This window comes from Caretta caretta, chromosome 1 (genome assembly GCF_965140235.1).
Source record: "Caretta caretta isolate rCarCar2 chromosome 1, rCarCar1.hap1, whole genome shotgun sequence".
Taxonomy (NCBI): domain Eukaryota; kingdom Metazoa; phylum Chordata; order Testudines; family Cheloniidae; genus Caretta; species Caretta caretta.
The window spans coordinates 251,665,489-251,685,923 of NC_134206.1; the positions used below are offsets into that span (position 1 = coordinate 251,665,489).

A 20,435-nucleotide genomic window follows, 5' to 3' on the forward strand; every position below is an offset into this window, starting at 1 on the left:
AGGGGTGGGCAAACTTGTTGGCCTGAGGGCCACACTGGGGTTCCGAAACCGTATGGAGGGCCAGGTAGGGAAGGCTGTACCTCCACAAACAGCCTGGCCCCTGCCCCCTATCCGCCCCCTCCCACTTCCTGCCCCCTGACTGACTCCCTCAGAACCCTCCACCCATCCAACGCCCCCTGCTCCTTGTCCCCTGACCAGCCCCTCCTGAGACCCCTCACCCCTAACCGCCCCTGACCCCACCCCCTATCCAACCCCACCTGCTCCCTGTACCCTGACTTCTCTGACCCCCTATCCACCCCCCCCCCCACCCCCTGACAGGCCCCCCGGGACTCCCACACCTATCCAACCCCCCCGTTCCCTGTCCCCTGACCGCCCCACCCTCAGTACCTCTGCCCCATCCAACCGCTCCCTGTTCCCTGACTGCCCCCCGGACCCTCCTGCCCTCTATCCAACCCCCCTGTTCCCCGCCCCCTTAACAGGACTGGCAGCTGCGCCGCCCGGCCAAAGCCAGCCACACCGCCACACTGCCCGGCAGGAGTTCACAGCTGTACCATCCAGAGCGGGGGCGGCACGGTGAGCTGAGGCTGCGGGGGCGGGGGGACAGCAGGGGAGGGGCCAGGGGCTAGCCTCCCTGACTGGGAGCTCAAGGGCTGGGCAGGACGAGCCCGCAGGCCGTAGTTTGCCCACCTCTGGTTTAGAGGAACATCTTGGAAGCTCCAAAAGGCAACTGTTGCCTGATAGAAATGTTCTCCCTGTGACATCCAACGTGTGTGTGTGTGTGTGTGTGTGTGTGTGTACGTGCGCGCAGGGGAGGGGAGTTCCCTGAGTTCTGGGCTGCTGGAATTTTAGGTGTGTAGTCCTGAGCCATGTTCAAGCTATAGCTCACATAGGAGCTAGATAAGCAGCGACTGGGAAAATTAATGAAGTACGTTTGTCTGGCAACACGGAGCAGGGAGTCTGTCAGCAGGCTTCAGAAAGGAGACTGACCTCCAGAACTCCATTATTCTGACTAACTCAGGTGCCTTAGACATGGACCCCACCGGATGGGCCTGGGCCAAGGAAAAGGGGAAGTAATTCCTCGGCCAAGAGACTCTCAATCATGCTTGAGTGACAAAAATGCAGGCCCAGGATAGCTTTAACATGGCTGGGTCTGCCCAGACACATGCGCTGAGCCAGGATAGGCAGTATTCTAGGGAAGAGAGTTAGCTGCAGGGAGTCAGCTCCAGCAGCTGTAGGAGATGCAGCATCTCTGTTGCCGTCCAAGGGAAGGAGAGAAGGTATATAAAGAACCCAGAGCTCATTGGTCCGGGGGAAGGTGGGTGTCACAGAGCCACTGATGGAGGAGAATGAGTGGACTTCACCACCCTCTGGGACCCAGGGATGCCCCAGGATGAGGGTATATATGTAATATTTATTATAAAATTAGTGATGACCCATGGCTTTGCTGCTCAAGTTATCGTTTTATGGTAAGTATGAGGGAGGGCAGGCAAGTGTGTGTGTGTGTTGTGCTGGGAGATGTTTGTGTTGATTTGTGTGGGTGGCAAATGAAGGGGGTGAGCTAAGGTGAGGGGCTTTGTATGTTTGGGGTTATTGCATGTTCTGGTTGTTTTGTGGGTGCTTTTGAAGAACTTGGGCAGTTAGGCCAAGTAATCCACGTGTGCAGTCTCTCTCCTACAACCAATGAAATAGTTGCATGTAGATTAGCTGTAGAGTAAGGGTGGTGATTGGTTGAATTACCTCTGAGATCTAGAACTTTTGGCATAGCATAGCTACATATCTTGCTACTGTATGAGTGTAATTCATAAAGTCAAAATGGCTGAGAACTTAAAAATTAGACAATAACAGGCTGCAATTCCAGTGATGTTTGAACGTAGTGATATTTTAAACAAAAAAAAAGCCCACAAACATGTTTGTAGCTGTTTCCATTGCTTCACACTGACTCAACACATATAATAGGCTTCCAGTGACACACAGACAGGTAACAATCCTGGAATCTTATTCTATAGATTGTAAAGAAAATAGAGCAATGAAGCATTCTCTTACAAATGGTATACAGTGTGATGGGGTGTACCAACCCCACACTGAGCTAACAAGGGTTAATGAGCTGCTGTGGGCCCACTCAATCCCACCCTGCTGTGCCTTCACTGGCTGTCTGGTAATGAAGAGATAGTTAAAAAGGGAGGTAAGGACAGCCCAGTTCCTGGCTGATCAGGGTAGAGAGCAGATCTTCTATCCTTTGCTCCTTGAGGGAAAGGACTAGCCCAGGATCTCTTCAGAGACTGCAGAGTACCAGAGCCCCATCAGAGAAAGGTAGGCCTGTCTCAGGACTGCTGAGTTTGTTTTGGGACCATTTTTCTTTGCTTGTTTATAAAAGGAGTATTGGCTCAGGTTGGGCTGCCTGGGAGGGACCTGAAGGGGGCCTACAAAGATGGTTTCAGGGAACCTCTGCCTTAAATGGGTGTGGGAAGCTGCCTCAAACTCTGTGAACTTCTTGCACCATACTCCAACCTTCCCTGTGGTCTGTCTGAGACCCTAAAGAGCGTGCGGTCACACAAAGAATTACACTGAAGCAGTACATTCTATGAAAAAATAGGTCACTCTCAACAGTGCTCCTTCAAACATTACTTTTCCAAACCTACCTTATGTTTTCTTTTGACAGTACATAAAATTACTAGGGCAACCCCTCAAGTGATCTAAACTGGTGTATGTCTACTGATTTCAGGGAAGCTATTGGTTGAGAATTTGCCCCCCTGTAGTTAGCAACTCCCATATCTAACCAAATCCTTGCAGATTTGGAAGTTTTGGTTTTCAGCACTATTCAGTTCTCTTTTCTAGATTAACACATAGTCTCTCTTATTAAGAAACTAGTGACTCAACTATTTTGTGTTATGCATTGGTAAAACCAGATATTCCTGACAGTCATTGTTTCGTTGTGCCATTGTTAGCTTATCGTTTCTGTTTCTGTCATGCTTTTTGTCAAAGATTTTACCATTGTTATTAGTGAGGATGTGACCGCTCATACGTAATCTTGCAATCTTTTCATTCTCTTCTATCAGACACACACAGCTGAATTTCAGTTTCCTTTGTCTTCTGACTGATGCATTGGAGAGACTCTTTCATAGTTGTGTGTTTTTGTTTGTTTTCTTTTATATAGGGCTTTAAAGTGCAGCACAGCACAGATTGGATTGATTCAATACAATTTCCTGGAACCATATACTGCAGCTTTTTATTATTAAAAATATTATTTTTAGCTTTTACAATTTCTCTGAGATAGAAATGTTCTTAATGGTTTTTCTTCTGAGTCTGTGTTGTAGCTCTGCTTTCTTAATGTACCCACATGGTCGAACATTAGCCACTTCTCTAGATAATTTAATCATGTATGCAGCTAACATTTTCATTATAAAGAGTTCTGCTGGTGGTTTCATGATGAATGATTATCTAAACTATTAGGATATGACTCTTATTTGGCTTGGTGCATGTTTAATAATGCATTAACAAAACTAAATGATTGTTTATGCATGTGTGTGTATGTATAATATAAATACATAGGGAAAATATACATTATCATAGCCATTAAGGATTTTTGGAAACTGCATTTTTCCTGTGATTCATTTTGTATCCTGTGGGATCCAGATTGTTCCCAGGAACATGGTACGTGCTTGGTATACTTTTTCTACCTTGAGAGATATATATATTAGAGTTGAGAAAAAGAAAGTGAGCCCTGAGAGTGTTGTGGCATTGAGGACATAGGGGGTGGGAATTGCAGGAATCTAATTAGAAGAACACATCTAAAGGGAATGGATAATCTAAGGCAAAAAAGAAAAAAAGCATCTTTGTTGTTCCTCTTACATCTTGAGAGATCTACATAGGGGACGAAATCCTGATTCCATTGAAGTTAATGGCAAAACTCCCATTCATTTTAGTGTGACCAAGAGTCCACCTCGAAGATATACACTGGGGAATTACTCATGTGAATAGGATAACTCACCTGAGTGACGCTTTACAAACTCAGGCCCTAGATCTGTCTATTATAGGTGGAGCTAGAAGTGTGGCCTATAGTTAAGGTTGTCTGTTATAAGACCCTGCGTTCAGCTGCTTATATCTAAATGTCTTCAGAATAGTAACCATGATAGAGTCATATTTTTTATTTAACAAAACAGGATATGTGTATTTTCTTTGGTATTGACTTCAGCCCTACATGCTTACTCCACTGAAATAACAAATAACGTGGTTACATCCCATGCATTGTTGTTATGTTTCTAATGATTAAAATAGTCTAATGATGAAAAATGGAAAGAAGTGGTCCAGAAGTGCACAGTGCTACACCAACATAGCATAAGCAAAGGCAAACAAAACTTCTGTGTATAAAATTGATGATGGTGTGAGCTGTACTGTAAATGGTCTCATTGTTTTGAGTTAATATCAATGCATAACAAGAAAGTGGTAGAGTGAAAGGAAGATATGTATGTGTTACTCCCAGATACAGTAAAAGTAAAATGTTGCACTGCCCACCTTTGCTGATAATTTACATGTTTCAGATGAGCTGTCTCCAAAGCAATGGAAGATCTATGCCAAGATTTAAAAAAAACTAGTGATTTTTGAGTACCTCATTTTTGGATGCTTATTTTAAAACGCTTTAAAGGGGGCCCACTTTTCAGAGGGTGGGTGCTCAGAATATTCTGAAAACCATGCCACTTTATGGTATCTCAAGTTAGGCACCCCAAAATTGAGGCGCTCAAAATCACTAGTCACTTTTGGAAGGGTTGGCCATGATTAAGGCTACATTTTAGTAACAAGTATTTTTAGTAAAAGTCATGGGCAGGTCACAGACAGTAAACAAAAATTCATGGCCCATGACCTGTCCATGACTTTTACTATATACCACTAACTAAAACTTGGGCCGGGGATGCTCGAGGGGAGTCGGGGGTGGGCCGGTGGTGCTGGGGGTGTGTGTGGTCCAGGACCCCTGCTGGTGCTGGGGTGCAGCGATGTGCGACCCGGGATCTGTACTGGGGCGGGACGTCAGGAGGCGGGGTGCGACTCAGGACCTGTGCTGGGCAGAGGGGTGGCAGTACGTGGTCCGGGACCCCTGCTGGTGCTGGGGAGGGGGGCGAGTGCACAGCAGCGTGCGACCCTGGGACCCATACTGGGGAGGGGGGCGGCGGTGCACAGCCCAGGACCCCTACTGGTGCTGGCCGGGGGGGAGGGGGGGCCACGGGCCAGAGCGTGCGGCTCAGGACCGCTGCTGGTGCTCTGGGGGGAGGGGGGGGAGGAGCGTTGGTGGGGCTGACAGGTTCCTTACCTGGCTCCAGCTGGCATGTTCCTGAAGCTCCTAGGAGGAGGGGCAGCCAGAGGGGCTCTGTGTGCTTCTCCCGCCACAAGCGCCTGCTCCGCAGCTTCCATTGGCTAGGAACCACAGCCGATGGGAACTGCCGGGCGGGGGGGAGTGCCTCCCTCTGGCCCCTCCATCTAGGAGCTGCAAGGGACATGCTGGTGGGAGCCACGGAGCCCCCCGTCCCACCTCCAGGTAAGCGCCACCTCACACCCCAACCTCTGCCCCAGCCCTGAGCCCCCTCCCACACACCCAAACTACTCCTGCTGCTGCTGGCCCAGGGGCTGCCCAACTCGGGCAGCCCCTGAGTCAGTACCAGCCTCAGCAGAAGTCTCAGAGGTCATGGAAAGTCACAGAAACCATGACCTCCATGACAGGCATGCAGCCTAAGCCATGATATATACAGTGGCACATGTGATTGTGTATAATAGTTCTAGAAATCACATGAGTTACTGATAGCTTTTATTATCCCTTGGTATTTTGTCTTGGTAAAACAATAACAAATGACCAGATGTGCAGTTCTGCATTGTGAGGCAGACGGCAAAAGCTACATGAGCATTTCCTATATAATCTGACATCATGAAGTGTTATTTTATTTTAATGATGGGGATGTAACTATTTATTACGCTCATGGTTTTATTATATTCCACCTGTTTGCATATGTTTGGTATATATTTCCATGACAGAGCATTACCTACTGCTATTTGAATCTTCTGAACTTTGCCCAATAACATTTTCCCTACTTGTTTACAAACATTAGATTTTCCTTTCTGGCAGTTCTAGTAATCCTGTTCTGGCATTTGTAGTCTTCACTTTTGCCCCAGAATAACTTCACACTACTAGACTATCTGCTTTTACGCTCCGACCTTCCCCTCTAGCCTGAATGCATGCCCACACACTGTCACTCTCATGCATTCTGGACCACAGAGAAACGTTCCTAACTCTACTGCTTTTCGTTCTGGCCTATTTGAAGAGAATGCTCTAGAACAGAAAACATGCAGAGCATCTCAGCTTTGTGCACAGCCACCCTTTCTCGCTTTGGCATCCCATTAACAGCAATTTTCTTTTCGTTGATGTTACATTGCTTGCCTCCATTTATCCCGTATTAAATGGCTATAGCCCTGTCACTGAAATCTGTCTTGCTTTTTACTTTTTCACTGAAATTGCCTACTTGTCTTTCAAGTCCAGCTGTTCATAGCTTCAGACTAGTAATAATGATACACCTAAGCAGATCCTTTCCCCCCCACTTCAACAAGGAAGAAAAAGCTGCCTATGTTTATCCTGGATAACATTATTGTGTTATCTCCCCAAGCCATCTTGCACCTTTCTTAACTTCACTGATAACAATAGATAACATTGTCAAATATCAAAAACACTCCTACAGATCCAGACAAATGAACAAAGTCTGAATGGCAGTCAAACAAATTTGAAGAAACCTTGAAATCTACCAGTTGTGGCTTTCTTCCAGTATGTCTTGAGAATAGTTACCTAACATTTTGTTTTTCCACCAACACATGGAAATGGAATATTTTGGGTTTAGACTATGTGCAAGGAGGTCAGATTTGAATAAGGCCATTCGCACTCTGTCCGTCACAATGTCACAGGAAAGCTGGTTCCTGAGTTGTGTGCTGAAACACACGGGGAAACATCTGCCACATCATCACATGGAGGTCAGTCAAACATACTGTTTAACAAGTGCAGACAAAACAAACTTCATCCCAACTCAGTGAAAATGTTGCAGTCCACATGTGAATAATAAGACACAGACAAATACAACCAAGCTTGGTGGGAAACATGACGGGAAAATATTTTAGAAATTTTCTTCTGCCAATCTTGCCAGGTTAAAGTACTACAAGCATTTTTGGTTTTACCCAGCAGAAGCAGTGTATTCTGAAGCAGGGGAGGTGAGCTCGTATCTTGTTAGTCATATTGCCATTCATTTTCAGTAATATAATGTAAAGCACAATCCTATGAACAGCTTTCATTTTGCATTAACGAAATAGAATACTGATACAGCTAATAAACAGTAGTGGTACGCGCACACACAGAGATGTAGTAGTGATAATCATTTTAGCCCATTAGACAGTATAAAAATAAACTAAAACACCTTTGGGAAACTGAAGTCCTCCAACTGCAGAACAAGTTCAGTATCAGAACTGCATACTTCCGTATATGATGCTGACCGACCTCTGCAGCTGGGAAAGAAATAGTCCAGTCTCCATGCCCATTCACTTCTGAGCCTCTCTCTTGAGACTGACAACTATGGTGTCAGTTTTGATGGTATTTATAGAACTTCTCTCCACTTGGACTGACACTGCAACTAATTTTGCATAGGCCACCAAATACCCATCATATAATGCAGTTATATGCAGTCATAATACATAACCATACTTTTCTTCTCCATTGCACTTTTCATCCATTAAATAAATTAATCCTCTCAGCTCCCCTGTATGTAGGTAAATGTTGTTAATCTCATTTTACAGATGAGTTAACATAGTCATGGAAGGTCCAGTTCTCCAGTTTGTCCGAGCACATGCTTGAATACAGTGGACATGTGGGGAGCAGCACTAGGAAGCAGGTGTGGCCTTTATTCTGAGCTGCTAAGACCCAGCCCACTGTAGAGGTGCATCGGAGTATCTCTAATTTAAACCTCTGGCATAAGATCCCTGAAGGGTACCACCATGCCCTCCCCCACAGAATGCTCCCAACAAGCCTCTTTCTCTCCTTACTATTACCCATGGAAATCTTACTGTTAAAGCACAAGAGCCCTATACTGGGACCTGACAAGACTGGTGCTACTTTAAGAGGAGTACAAAGAATCATAGAAGATTAGGCTTGGAAGAGACCTCAGGAGGTCATCTAGTCCAACCCCCTGCTCAAAGCAGGAACAAATCATCCCAGCCAGGGCTTTGTCAAGCCAGGCCTTAAAAACCTCTAAGGATGGGGATTCCACGACCTCCCTAGGTAACCCATTCCAGTGCTTCACCACCCTCGTAGTGAAATCGTTTTCCCTAATATCCAACCTAGACCTCTTCCACTGCAACTTGAGACCACTGCTCCTTGTTCTGTCATCTGCCACCACTGAGAATAGCTGAGCTCCATCCTCTTTGGAATCCCCCTTCAGGTAGTTGAAGGCTGTTATCAACTCCCCCCTCAGTGCAAGATAACCTCATCCAGTGCAATAAATGCCCCACTAACAATTATGTGGTGAAACCAAACAATCACTATGCTCTCGAATGAACTCACATAGGAAAAATCATAAAAGACAAAAACACCCTATCACCTGTGGTTGCTCAATTTTTTTCCACAAAAGTGCTCACTCTATAGCTGATCTCTCAGTCCTCATCCTCAAAGGGAACCTTTCAAAAGACTTTGCTAGACACTAAAAATCATGTACTGAACAGAGATACTGGATTTATGGCTTATTAGAACAATCTGTAACCCACTAACCCCCCATAACCCACTCTATGACTGCAGGGGTTTTTAGGGGCCACTTCACCTTGAATGGTCCCATGTTTTAGCATCAGTAGTTAACACATATTCTATCTGTTCGATCTTGGTATTTAGCTGTAACACTCTTAGTACCTTTCCCAGATCCGAAGAAGACTTGTTATAGCTCAAAAGCTTGTCTCTTTCACCAACAGAAGTTGGTCCAATAAAAGATATTACCTCACTCAGCTTGTCTCGCTAATATCCTGGAACCAAAATGTCTACAACAACAGTGCATACCTCTCACTACGTGAAATTTAACTAGTAAGAAGTGAAATTTGCAGGGTTTTTTTTCGGGGGGGAGGAGAACTTAAAACCTCTTTCTGAAAAGAAATGTAGCTCCTCATAAAAAGGAGTTTATGAACAATTTAATCTTATATAGAAGTCATGGTGACCGTGTCTCCTCTTACAACTTCATAGTAGCTTGGATTTCTTCTTGGGGTTGGGAGACCTTTGTGTAACTGGATGACTGGGGAGGGAATACATGGAGGAAAGGGGAAAGAGACAGTCGAAGCTAGTGTGTAGGCCAAGACGTGGGTGCATTGGCAGAGCTGTGTTGGAAGCTTCCTTTCCCTGTGCCTGATGCTAACCAGTGCTCTTGATGCCTCATTCAGTAAGTTCACCTGTTTTTAGTAAGTCTATTTTTTAAGGCTACGTCTACACTGCTTACCACTGGCGATGCCATGCAGGGTAGGTGTAGCTACATGCCACAGTGAAAAGTAGGCTGTGTCCAAACTTTGATGTGTAGCTCTACATAGCAGTGAAAGGCTCTGGCTCCCCACTGCTGGAGCCTTTCCCTGCTGTGTCCCCCTGCCAGAGCCTTTCCCTGCTGCTGGCACTACACTGCTAAAAATAGCAGTGTAGACAGGGGAGGCTTTGCGTGGGCATGTAGAGACCCATGTAGGGTACATACTCACCGGGTTTAGGTGTGACTTTACTCACCTGAGCAGTGCCTCACCATCTACACAGCTATTGTACATATGCTAGGGGGGAGAACAGTATATGTACTCTACATGCCACTGTAAGGAGTGTGCAGTGTAGAGTACTACTTAGTACTACTATCCTAAGAAGTAATATGCATTTTTGAACTCTCTAACCTAAGGAATCTTGGCTTCTGAGCTGTTTGCCTCGAGTTCAGAACTTTGTTAACAGAAGAGAACAAAGGTTAAAGCCCTAGGCTGGGACTCGGGAGACTTGGGTTCAATTCCTGACTCTACCACAGACTTCCTATGTGATCTTGGGCAAGTCACTTAGGTGGAGATTTTCAAAGACAAAAATGGTCATTAGGTACCTAAATCCCATTGAAAGTCAATAGAATTGAGGTGCTTTGCTATTTATACTTCTGAAAGTCTCCCCCTTTGTGTGTGCCTGGATTCCCCATGTGCACAATAGATAATACTAACCCTTCCCCCACCCTTTTGTCTGTCTTGTCTATTTAGATTGTAAGTTCTTCTGCACAGGGATAGTCTCTTACTATGCTTCTGTACTATGCTTACTAGCACATTGGTAAGACCCCACTCTCTTTTGAGGCCTCTTGGTGCTAGTATGCTACAAATGATGAGACAAATCAGCAGGGTCTCTCGCTCTTCCCCTCCTTTCTTTTCCTCTCAGTCCAGAGTAGCAGCCATCTTTGTGAAGATTGCATCTGGGTTGTGCGGCCGTTAGGCACATCCCATTCAGTCCCATAGACTGTGGGCTTCTCACAGGAGTTGGAAGAGGGCAGGACTCATGGCAAATCAATTTGCTGACCTCTGAAATAATTAAGCCAGCAGTATCGACCTTATTTTTAAATGAACGCACATATTTTTCTTTCCCATATTTCTCAGCTTGTTGTGAATGAGCCTCTCTAAAAATAATAGAGGAGGAATGATCTAGGAATGATCTAAGAAAATACACTTTCCTTCTGTATGCTTGCTACTTCTCCTCCTCTTTCTATTTGTTCTCCTTAGCGTGTTCTTTGTTCTCCCCAAGGGAAGGAGAGACGTAGTATTTTCTTGTTTAGTTTGGCTCTCCAGATGATCTTCACCTGCTTTACGAGACCACAGCCTAGAAAACAGAGCCTTGTTGTTTATTGCCCAGCAGCATTATTTTTCTTAATGAGAAATGTAATGCGTCTGAAGTGCATGGGCCTGATAACAGATAGAGAGATCAAAGGCTTCTGAGAGTTGATGGCCCAGCTATAATCAGGGTGATTGGAGTGCAGGTGTTTCCCACACAGATGTGCAGAAAGTGCCTTTTTAGCCATGATACACCATGCACACGTTCCACTCGTCCTGTGAAGTAAGGCAACTTTGAATGGTGGCCATCTTGCTAAAAGAGTGTGTGTTTTCTAATGGCATAGGAGCTATTAGTTAATATGAGGCTATAAGGGACACTAGGAGATGGTCCAATAGAACTAGAATGATCACTGTCTGTGTCACTTTGAATGCAGTACTGATGGCACTAGGTGTGATCAGAATTTGTCCTCCAATGTGCCCTAAGACTGAGGTTTTAAGGTCAGTTGGGTGTGCCATGATGTAGTGTGAAAATCCAAATTTGGCTTCTAAAATCAGTACCTGGCAGATGCGGGATCATTGTGAAGTCAGCAGAGAAGAGGTGATGGCATGGCAAGGTGATTCAGAAGGGACCTCCATCTGGTTGATGATCATAATAGTGCTCCAGAAGGATCCATGATCAGCCCTTTCCTGCTGTGGAAAGGTACTGGATTGACAGCCTGGGTAATTGAAATCCTTTATTTATAGAGCAAGTGTAGCACAGAGAAGAGTAGTTAAAAATTTACCCAACCCCATTCCCTTCATCAGCTGTGATCCGTAGGACCCTTCTCTGGTGAGAAGGTCGCTGAGGCTCCATTCCATGCTCATTCAGTCCTTGCTCTCTATTCTGAGACTGCTCTCAAAGGGAAGGCAAATGGGATGGTGGTTTTAATGGTGTAGATATCTGTTCGCTAGGAGTTGGACTGATATCACCAACTTGTTACATATAGGCTACTGAACAGGGATTGCCAGTAACTGGCAACTTTTTTGACAGTGCGGGAGAGATGGAGGTATAGGGTAGGCGCAGCTAGGGTTCTGGAAACCTATGGAGGAGGAGCTCCTCGTTGGCATGGTGCTGTAGTTGGAAGGATTTTGGTCTTGTGCGATTAAAAGGTGAGAGGGAGGGCCAAATTGTTCCCCCAATAAGTAGCATTGATCTAATAGCTAGAATGGGGGACTGTCAATCAGGACACCTGGGCCCTATTCTCCACTCTGATGCTGATTCGCTGAGTGACCTGGAGTATGTACTTTAATCCTTGTGCCTCAGTTTCCCCATCTAAAAACTAGGAATCATTATTCAGCTCTTTGTAAATACTTTGAACCAATAAGGTGCCTCTTATGATAGATATTATATATTAATGATAGTACTTAGCATTTACATAAAAGTGTATCTTGTGTAAGGGTGGGATAGGGCAGGGATAGCTATTCACTCCTCCACCTTTCCTCCCTTCCCTACTCCACCCACCGCATTAATACACCCTCGATGTGGCTTTCCATCTTCTATTCACACCCTTCAACTCACCATCCCTACCTGGGTTGAAAACTGGACCCAACTGCTTCTGTGCTTGCTGGGCTTGACTCCACTCTGCTGCCACATCTGCGGCCCTCTCACTGAAGCCTACTTCATTATCACACTAGGGAGACTAGAGGGCAGTCTGTGAGACAGCTTAGGCCCTAGCACTGGAGTAAACAGGGAGGAGTTGCAAGCAAAACTGTAAAAATTCCAAACTGTTTGTGTGCAGATAATTCCTGAGGAGAAAAGAAGAGCTCAGTTTGCTGAATAAATTATTGGTTGTAAACTGGCTAGACTCGACCATCTAGAGTTGAATTTGAACGACAGGCAAAATAATCCGTGTACTACATTAACTGCAATGTGTTTGTTCATTCATTCTTAGAGACCAAACTGCAGCAAGAAATGAGAGTCTTAAATGAGATTTTGTGCTTGCATGTGTCTGTGGGAGCCTCTTTAGTTATTAAAATGCTCTGGATACAGACTAACTTCTTTTTCTTAATATATCATTGTTTCACTCCCCTTGAGCTGCACACTGTTTGGGGGAGACAGTGAAAGGTTGCCTGGCTTTTCTGTAATTCTTGTAAGTAAGTCTGTGTTCTCTGTTGAACAGCTGTTGGATAACTTCTTACAGTAGTACTCCTCAGAGGGCAGTATAACTCACATCCCTGCGCTTCCTATAGAAACGGTACCATTTCTCCCATGGGAGAAGCACAGTCCTGTCACAAGCTATGGTAAATTAGGATACTTGACCTCCCTACCATGACAAGTAATAGATCTTTGTCTTTAAATTGCTGGCCTAAAAATGTGCGGGTTTTACTTATGTTGGGAGGCTCCCATTTAAACAGAAGAGATTATGAAAAGCTGAATGTGGCAAATAAATAGAAATACCACACAAGAGTAAGGTTAACCTGGAGAAACTTAATAAAAGGGAGTATCCTCAATTAACCGTGAGTCCATGAGTTTCTTTTCTCTCAAAGTGTTTTGTAAAATATGACAAGAATATGCATTTTTTCCCAATAATAATCCTAAACTAACTATTGCTGTATAATAATATTAGATGAATATAAAGCTATATGGCAGAGGTTAAACGGTTATTTATTTGGAAATAATGGATTATTGTTCAGAAGTTTTTTTAACTTAATAGGGTATTTAAGAACAAATACAGGTAGGGAAATATCCTCTTGGCTTTGAGAACAAAGCCCTAATCCTATAGAGATTTATGCTCATTCTTGATTTTAACTCTCATCCTTAACGTTAAGCATGTGCCTGTGTTTTTGCAGGATCAGGATCCACGTGTGTAAAGCAGGAAAGCTCATGTGATCTTCCTTGACCTTCAGGTCCCCTCATCCCTTTTCTTTTCTTTTCTTTTCTTTTCTTTTGAAACATAGGTGATGAGAGTTAGCAGATTATTACTGTGACTCTTGGACCTGAGTTTTCCCAAAGTGCTTTCCCATATTCCCACTTTTTTAGTTTCCAGAAAAAGTTAGGAATAACCTTCTAATAAACATACAGATTGGGGAAACAGAAAGGAGACATCAGGGGAACAGTTATGTTTTGGGGTGAAAGAAAGCAATGATACACTGATCCTCCCTTACAACCATTGTTCTTGAAAACTGGTTGAGAGCACAAAGGCAGCCCTGAACTTTGCATAAAAGCAATGTTAGCCTTTTAGTATTTTTAATCCCTGGGTACATCAGTGGATTTTTTCCATCCATTCCCTCCTATGCCCCTCCCTTCTTTGTAACTGGATTAATCGTTACAAACAATAAGAGAGAATGTCTGGAAACTTCATTGCCAGATGCTAATGACAGCTGTGATTTCAAATAATGAGTCAGTTGAAGAGTACTGCCCCAGAAACAGGGACTCTATTACAAGCATCTATATCCAGTGCAGATACATTAGGTTCAAATAAACATATTATGATTCAAGTTTGTTATGTGTTAAAGTAAATTTGAGCTTTGTGAAAAATACTAGAATTGCATCTCAGGGGACCTCTCTACTAAACAGTACAGGCAACAGAATCGCCAGCTACCCCTACTACTTTGCCAATGTGCCTAACCTTTTATCTGGAGAAAATCATGTCTAGGAAGGAATGAAAGTTTTCATGGCCATTTGTTCTTTGGTGTGTCTCCAGAGACTTCAGACTAGTGGTGGGCAGAAGTGGAAAAATTCATCGTTTTGTCGTGGATAAGAATTCAGACAATTGTTTGTACCTCTGAGGGTTTTATCATCGTGAGATCAGTCTTTCATCATGAGATTTTCAGTACTTCCTAGCTGAAGCGTGGTCTGAAACGCTGTACCAAGTGAGGCCACAAGCATTCTTTGTAAATGCAAATGCCAGGGCTCAGAAGAAAAGTGTGAGTGTTAACAAACATATTTATTCTGTGGTATCTGGTTAGACTGATGCAGATGATGTGGAAACAAGCCTATATTTTTTCTACATCTGAAGCAGATAAAGAATCTCACTTCATTGCCTGAGAAGCCAGAAGGAGCCATTGCATCAGATTCAGGAAACGATAGCTCCCTCCCCAAAGCTATCCAGAGTAAAGAGAAGACAGTGTGGTCTTATTCTTACTTGGAGGCAATACTGTCCTTTTCCCTCCCCACCCCACCCCACCCTTCCTCTGTCATTTGTTTGTGGTTATGATAAAAACACCTCTGAGGTGGTCTACATCAGCAGTGCCATTGTTATTAGCAGCAGTGGAACTGCACTGTTGCCCAGTCAACAGTGACTGAACGTGTTTCTGAACATGTTTAGGGTAGAAATGTTCAATGCAGATACAGCCTGGTGGTGGAAAGGCATTAGATTTAGACTGGACAAAGTTTCTTGTAATTCTTTCTTGTTTGGTTGGGTGCATTTTTTTCTTTTTTTTTAATCAGTGTTTTCTTCCCATTCTTTTACAGTCTGTCTTTGGGGATAACATATTGTGTTATGTTATGTTATGCATTGAGTACAGTATATAACAAGCAGCTGTGCGTAAGTAGATGATGGACTGGTTCTTTAATTAGTTCTCAGCAAGTGTTTTAATTGGTGATGACAATGGATAAAATGTTTTTAATTGGTTCCTTTAAATACCAAAGAACTTGACAGCTTAATCTTTTTAAATATTTCAGAGGGGTGGAGAGATACTGAACTGCCAAAGAGAATGGAAACCTGATATGAGTTATTTACAAAAAATGTATTTTAGCCAACAGAGGCATCTTAGGGAAAGAGGCTGTTCTCCGGCTGGCTATGGCTGCTAAAATGGTTTTCCACCTCCTTTGTAGATACTACATCGGTCGGCGAATGTACGTGTTGGTGTCCAAGCCAGAGATGATAAAACATATCTTAGTGAAGGACTTCAGCAACTTCACCAACAGAATGGTAAGTTTGGTAGAAAGACTCTACCTCGTACTGTAAATTCAACACATGGGAGGCCACATCCTGCAGTCCTCAGGCAGGCCAAAGCTCACATAGATTTTGATGGGGTTTTCCTGAAAAAGAAGCTTCAGATCTGGCACTGAGTGTTTCAGGAAAACCAGCTTTAGAGAGAAGGATGGATGAACTGCTGAATAAAACTAAAGGAATGCAAATTTGACCACACATGTTAAAGAGAGAAATAATTGTTTTTTGGGAAAGGCACTGGACTGAGACTCAGGAGAGCTGGTTAAATTCCCACTCTGCCACTGACTTCTTGTGTCCCGTCACTTAATCTCTCTGTGTCTTATAAATGGGAATAATACTATTGTGGCATTCCCCAGGGTGCAACCTGAACTGCTGGACTGCTGTGTCCCTTAGCTCTCCAACCTGGGATGCTTTTTACACTGCTTTGCTTGTGAACAGCAAACCCCTCTAAGCTCTGCTCATTCACAACCACTAGCATGTAAAGTCACTCCCAGATGAATACATGCATGTTATGCCCAGCCATCCATGAATTACATACAGGGTGACACCCGCATATCCCTCAGCCTTGGTTCCAGCCTTGGTTCCCAGAAATGTGGGTCTTATACTGTTCAGGACCCTCCTGGACAGTATAAACTCATAGATAGTCCATCATTCCAACAATGGGCAATGAATCTGCACCAGGCTTCTTGACTTAAGTAGAGATTCCCAAGAGCTTCAACCAAAACACACTGGTTTAGATCAAACAAGTTTATTAACTAGAGAAGGATAGATTTTAAGTGATAGATGCAAATAAGTCAGGATTGGTTACAAAAGAAATTAAAGCATAAACATACAAGCTAACTCCGAAACCCTACCAAGGCTAATCGGCTTAAAAGCAAAAGGTTTGTCTCACCATGAGCTGCAATACATTTCACAGGCTGCGTCCCTTTCCAGCCTCGGACCACTTCACCTCTTTATTCAGTTCTTTGAGAGTCATTGTTCTCATGAGCAGAGAGATGGAAGGAGCAGAAAGGTGGCTACGAACATTTCCCCCCACTTCTTATACCCCAGTTCTTTGTGCCATGAAAATCCTTGCTGGGTCATGGGGCAGGCAGTTTCATTGCATACATGAGCTCCAAACTGTCCTTCAGATGAACTGTAAATTTCTTGTTTCCAACTCTCCCCCACTGGAGAATGTCCAATTAAGCCAGTAATGGCTCTTTAGCACTTTGCTGGCATGCTAGGGTATCTTTGTCTCTGAGATATTGGTTTTTGGGCATTGCCCAGAACTACAATGTGTTTCAGTAACAATCATATAGCAAAATCTCATAATTTTACATGCAGTGTTGTCACACACATTTCAACTGGGTAATAATAATCTGCAGATTATGAGTTTTCAAATGATATCTCACAAGGCATACTTCATACAAAATATATCATATTGTTACAAAAGTGGTGAATGTGGGGTACAGGGTATCATATGAGGTACATGGTGTCACAACCTCCTTTACCACACCCTTTGTCTGTCTGCCGTGTCTATTTAAATTTGAATTCTTTGGGACAAGGGCTGTCACTTAAGATGTGTCTGTTCAGGTCTTAGCACAGTGGGGCTCTGATCACAGTTGGGCACTACCATAATATCAAACGACAAAGAATAAGGATATGTTTAACAAAGACATCTTTGTATGGAATGTTTAATTATTTGTTTCAGATCCAGTTCTAAATATTTTTTAAAAATATTTTAAAATGCTCTTCTTAAGGATTGTTTAGAACAAATAATAAAAAGGAAGCTACAAAGGGATAGCAAACATTTCTGGTATCCAGTAGACATTTTACAGGAAAATATGGCCACACTTGTTTTTTGGCTTAACCTGTTCCCTTCTTCTTCCTACACATTCACAAGTACTATAAGCCTGAACCAAGTCTGCTCAAGCCTGTTGAAATATGTTACATGATGGGTGGTCATAATTAATGACCCTTCGAACAGCATAAGATAATCTTCAGAAGTTAGAGAGCCGCAAGACATGCACAACCTGCTCTGCAGGGCAGCACCTGCTGGGGTACAGTCTTGTGCCCCAATACCCTCCTGCCGGGCTAAGGCCAGGAGACACCCCTCCGCCCTCCACAGGGCAGAAGCCCCAAGCTTCCCCCCCGCAGTCTGGTAGGTGGAAAATGGCGGGCATGGAGGGCTCCAGAAGCCGCACTTTAACTGTTAAAGAGCGACATGTGGCTCACAAGCCACGGTTTGGCCATGCCTGTGTTAGATATTCAGGAGGACTGTATGTTCTCAAGGGTGAAATTCCATCTCTGATCTACTATCCATCTCAACTCCCCGCTGCTCACTCTTCTTCTCTAATCTGCATGTTTTAATCATTGCCCATGTATACTGCTAGGTTCACCTGTGGACACCCTAATATTTTACTCTTCTATATCTCCTGTAACTTATTTTCTGATTTTCCTATCTACTCCGTGTCTGCCTGTAACTCTTGGCTACACTAGAAGCTCCTGCTGCTGAATGTTTCAAAGGCTGAAGTTCTCCTTGTGGGTAAAAAGTTCTCCCCACACTGTATTTTTATCTGAGAAACCCGCTGCTATTTCTCCCACAACAAGTGACCTGTCTCTTCCTGCCTACAACTTCCCTTCCCCATATTAGTTCCAGACAACTGACAATAATTAGATTCTACCCCATTTTCAGTATGCAGCCAGTTCCCCGTTGATGATTACCTGGAAATCAGGAAGGTTTCATACAGATATTAATTGTGTTTCTAATTAATTGTGTTTCGAATGCATCTGATGAAGTGAGCTGTAGCTCATGAAAGCTTATGCTCAAATAAATTTGTTAGTCTCTAAGGTGCCACAAGTACTCCTTTGCTTTTTGCAAATATAGACTAACACGGCTGCTACTCTGAAACCTTTCTAATTAGTCATCCTTGATATTTGAATCGTAAACTTCCCTCCCCTCTCTCAGCTTACTTGTCTGTCTTTCTATCGCCACTTCTCCAACATTGGCAGAATTTGTCTTTAAACCCATCTCTGTAGAAATTCTTATTCATTCTTTAGTTCTCTCCAGTTTGCATTTCCCTTTTTCATGGTCTCTGTAAACATCTGTGGAACTCTCTAAACTTATGGAGGTTCAGAACATTGTAAATTTACTCTCTTAGGAACAGGCGCTGACTTTCCAAAGTGCCGGGGGGCGCTCAACCCCCAGCTGTGCCCCAGGCCCTGCACCCACTCCACCCCTTCCTCCAAGACGCCACCCTGCCCTGCCTCTTCCTGCCTCCGTTCCACCCCACCCCATCTCTTCCTGCTCCTGTTCCACCCCCTCTCCAAAGTGCGGCACTTCCTCACTCATCCTCCCACCCTCCCCCAGCTTCCTGCACGTTGCAAAACAGCTATTAGAGGCAGGCAGGAGGTGTGGGGAGGGAGGAATAGGCACTGATAGATGGGGCGCACTGGTGGGCAGGAGGCGCTGAGGGGCCTGTGCGGGAGCTGATATGGGGACTGGTGGTGGTGGTTCAGCACCCACCATTTTTTCCCTGTGGGTGCTCCACCCCCAGAGCAGCCACAGAGTGGGCGCCTATGCTCTTAGGACCATGCTGTTCCCTGTCTGGCTAGGTACACATATAGCTCCCATTGCTATAGTGTCTGAGCAATCTCCTAAGTATTTATGGATTTAGTCTCACAATACCCCAACGTATCACTATTTCCATTCTGCAGATGGGGAATTGAGGCACAGATGAAGTGATTTACTCAAGCTCACACAGGAAGCATATGGCAGAGGAGGGAAAGAACGCAGGTCTCCTAAATTCCAGTACCTTGCCCACAAGACCATGCTTCCTCTACCCTTTGTCATTATTGCTGGTTTGTTGGATGACTGAATCGAATTGAAAATACCCTTCCTTGGGCTTGCTTCATTTACTTCTGAGCTTTTTATCTACCTGTTCTCCTGCTTGCTCATGCATTTCTAATCTTGGAGGTTTCTATCTCCCACCCTTCACTTTGTCTGCTGTCCACCTTCTTCCATCTATCATTCCTCACAATGTAGGATGGTCAGCCTTCTACTTAGGACATGGCTACACAGGGACATCCAGGAAAATTAATCCAAATTAACTAAAGGAGTGAATTTGAAGCAGATATTTAAACCACATTAAACCTCTGTGTGAATACCCTCATTCACAATGAAAGTGATCTTAATTTTGTTTGGCTTAATTCACTTCCAAAGCATCCATACAGGAATTTAATGCAGTTTAGCTAATCGGTTTCAAATTCAGACCTTTAGTTAATTGGGATTAATTTTCCTGCATGTCCCCATGTAAACAAACACTTTACTCATCCACATCTATCTGAAACTGGTTGTTTCTGTCTTACCTATTTCTTTTCGTGGAATTTCACCCAGAAAGCTTCGTTTCCTCTTTAGCTCACACTTGATTCTCTCAGTGAAGTGTTTTGTGATGCTGTGTATTAAGGATTCTATATAAAAAATAAATAGTATTGAATTGTATGTAAGACAGGTCATTTGAGTTTATTCAAATGTGATTTTGTATGTGTGAATAATGGTTGCAGAGGGACAAAAGCACTTTCCAAGTAATAGAAGCCTTTTTCTCGTTGCCTGCACAGAGGTTATTTTAAAGCTTTTAAGGGAGTGCTTCTGTTTATACTTTAGAAAATTACTGAAAGCAAGGTCCTTCTCTACTTTATTAACAA

At 43.8% G+C, this 20,435-nt stretch overlaps 1 protein-coding gene across 5 annotated transcripts in view; it reads left to right on the forward strand.

Moving 5' to 3' along the window:
- Positions 1 to 20,435, forward strand: part of TBXAS1 (thromboxane A synthase 1) — a 328,058-nt gene that overhangs the window by 137,855 nt on the left and 169,768 nt on the right. For all 5 annotated transcript variants that reach the window (XM_048831177.2, XM_048831171.2, XM_048831163.2 and 2 more), the window contains one exon: positions 15,635 to 15,731. In XM_048831177.2, coding sequence (XP_048687134.1) covers positions 15,635 to 15,731 — 97 coding nt within the window. The remainder of the gene's footprint in view (positions 1 to 15,634; positions 15,732 to 20,435) is intronic.